A 1263-nucleotide genomic window follows, 5' to 3' on the forward strand; every position below is an offset into this window, starting at 1 on the left:
CCTGCTGCCGCCGCCGCGGCAACCTTCACTAACACCCAGCACTGGAGCAGGCTTAGTGCTGCCCACTCCCATAGAAACATGAGAGATGCCAGTCTAACAGACATACACCGGCCGCTCATGCTTCCCCCAGCCCCGACGACTCCTCATTCTCTCCACACTTTGGAGGAGTCCTGGAAGGGAGAGACAGAGAGGAGAGGTCAGACAGGGGGCTGTGTGTGTGTGTGTGTGTGTGTGTGTGTGTGTGTGTGTGTGTGTGTGTGCGTGTGTGCGTGTGTGTGTGTGTGTGTGTCTGTGTGTGCGTGTGTGCGTGTCTGTGTGTGCGTGTGCGCGTGCACATGTGTGTGTGTGTGTGTGTGTGTGTGTCTGTGTGTGTGTGTCTGTGTGTGTGTGTGTGTGTGTATGTGTGTGTTTTCTCCGAAAAGGAGCTTGTCGGTGGCTGTTTCCTATGTTTCTAAATCATATTAGGCATTTCCTAAAAGCAAATCCCCTCCCCCCTCCCTAAATAACGAATATCCTTTTAAAATAGGGAACAAATACTTCACAGCAATCAAGGTACATAAATTACCAGGTATTTTCTTGGAAAATGACATGCATGGTGAAGTCGTAATTACCCATTAACGGCTTGTTTCTATCTTCAGAATTAATTGCAACCAAAGCACCACTGGGAACCTTTCTTTCTATGCAGGGCGGCTAACACATTAATAGTGTATTATGTTATTGAATACCTCCAAAATATCCGCTATTACCTCATCATATAATTTTCCTAATAATAGATCATATCTGTGTTTTCAGTCAGGGTGGTCGTACTGTATGACATTGCATTCAATGTTACCTGATTCCGCAAGCTGTGTGGTCTCAAGCGTATAACTGAAGTTGTGAAAATCACTTCCCCGTGGATCTTCTGAACGGACCGTAAAGTTGTAATCAGCGCGATGCATAGGAGTGCAGGCACGGGATGAAGACCTAACGGGAATATCGCTGTGTTGGAAATCGGTAATGAATTATGGGTACGGCAACTTGGAGAAACAGCGACTGACATCCACCTGAACGGCTCCCTCTTTCTCTCCCTCTCTCTCTCAACGCCGCATACTTCCAGAGGCGATCCTGGGCGAAGTACAATCCAATAGAAGGCTTCACCGCGGACAATAATGAACAGGCGCGCTGCTCATTCAAGTGATGAAGAACAAAATGCCACCTTCCAGGTGAATCTCATATTATTTTTTTTCCCCCCAGAGAAAAATAAGTTGTGGATTAGCTTCTTCA

At 46.9% G+C, this 1263-nt stretch overlaps 1 protein-coding gene across 1 annotated transcript in view; it reads right to left on the minus strand.

The window, feature by feature from the left end:
- Positions 1-119, minus strand: part of LOC310805353 (BMP/retinoic acid-inducible neural-specific protein 3-like) — a gene marked incomplete at both ends in the record, with an annotated part of 21041 nt that extends 20922 nt beyond the window's left edge. Inside the window, one exon of the mRNA XM_083671002.1 lies at positions 1-119. This exon is cut by the window's left edge and continues 159 nt beyond it. Within this exon, the coding sequence (XP_083527128.1) occupies positions 1-119 (119 nt within the window).
- Between the last annotated feature and the right edge of the window lie 1144 nt (positions 120-1263).

This window comes from Argentina silus (genome assembly GCF_951799395.1).
Source record: "Argentina silus genome assembly, chromosome: 6".
Lineage (NCBI taxonomy): Eukaryota > Metazoa > Chordata > Actinopteri > Argentiniformes > Argentinidae > Argentina > Argentina silus.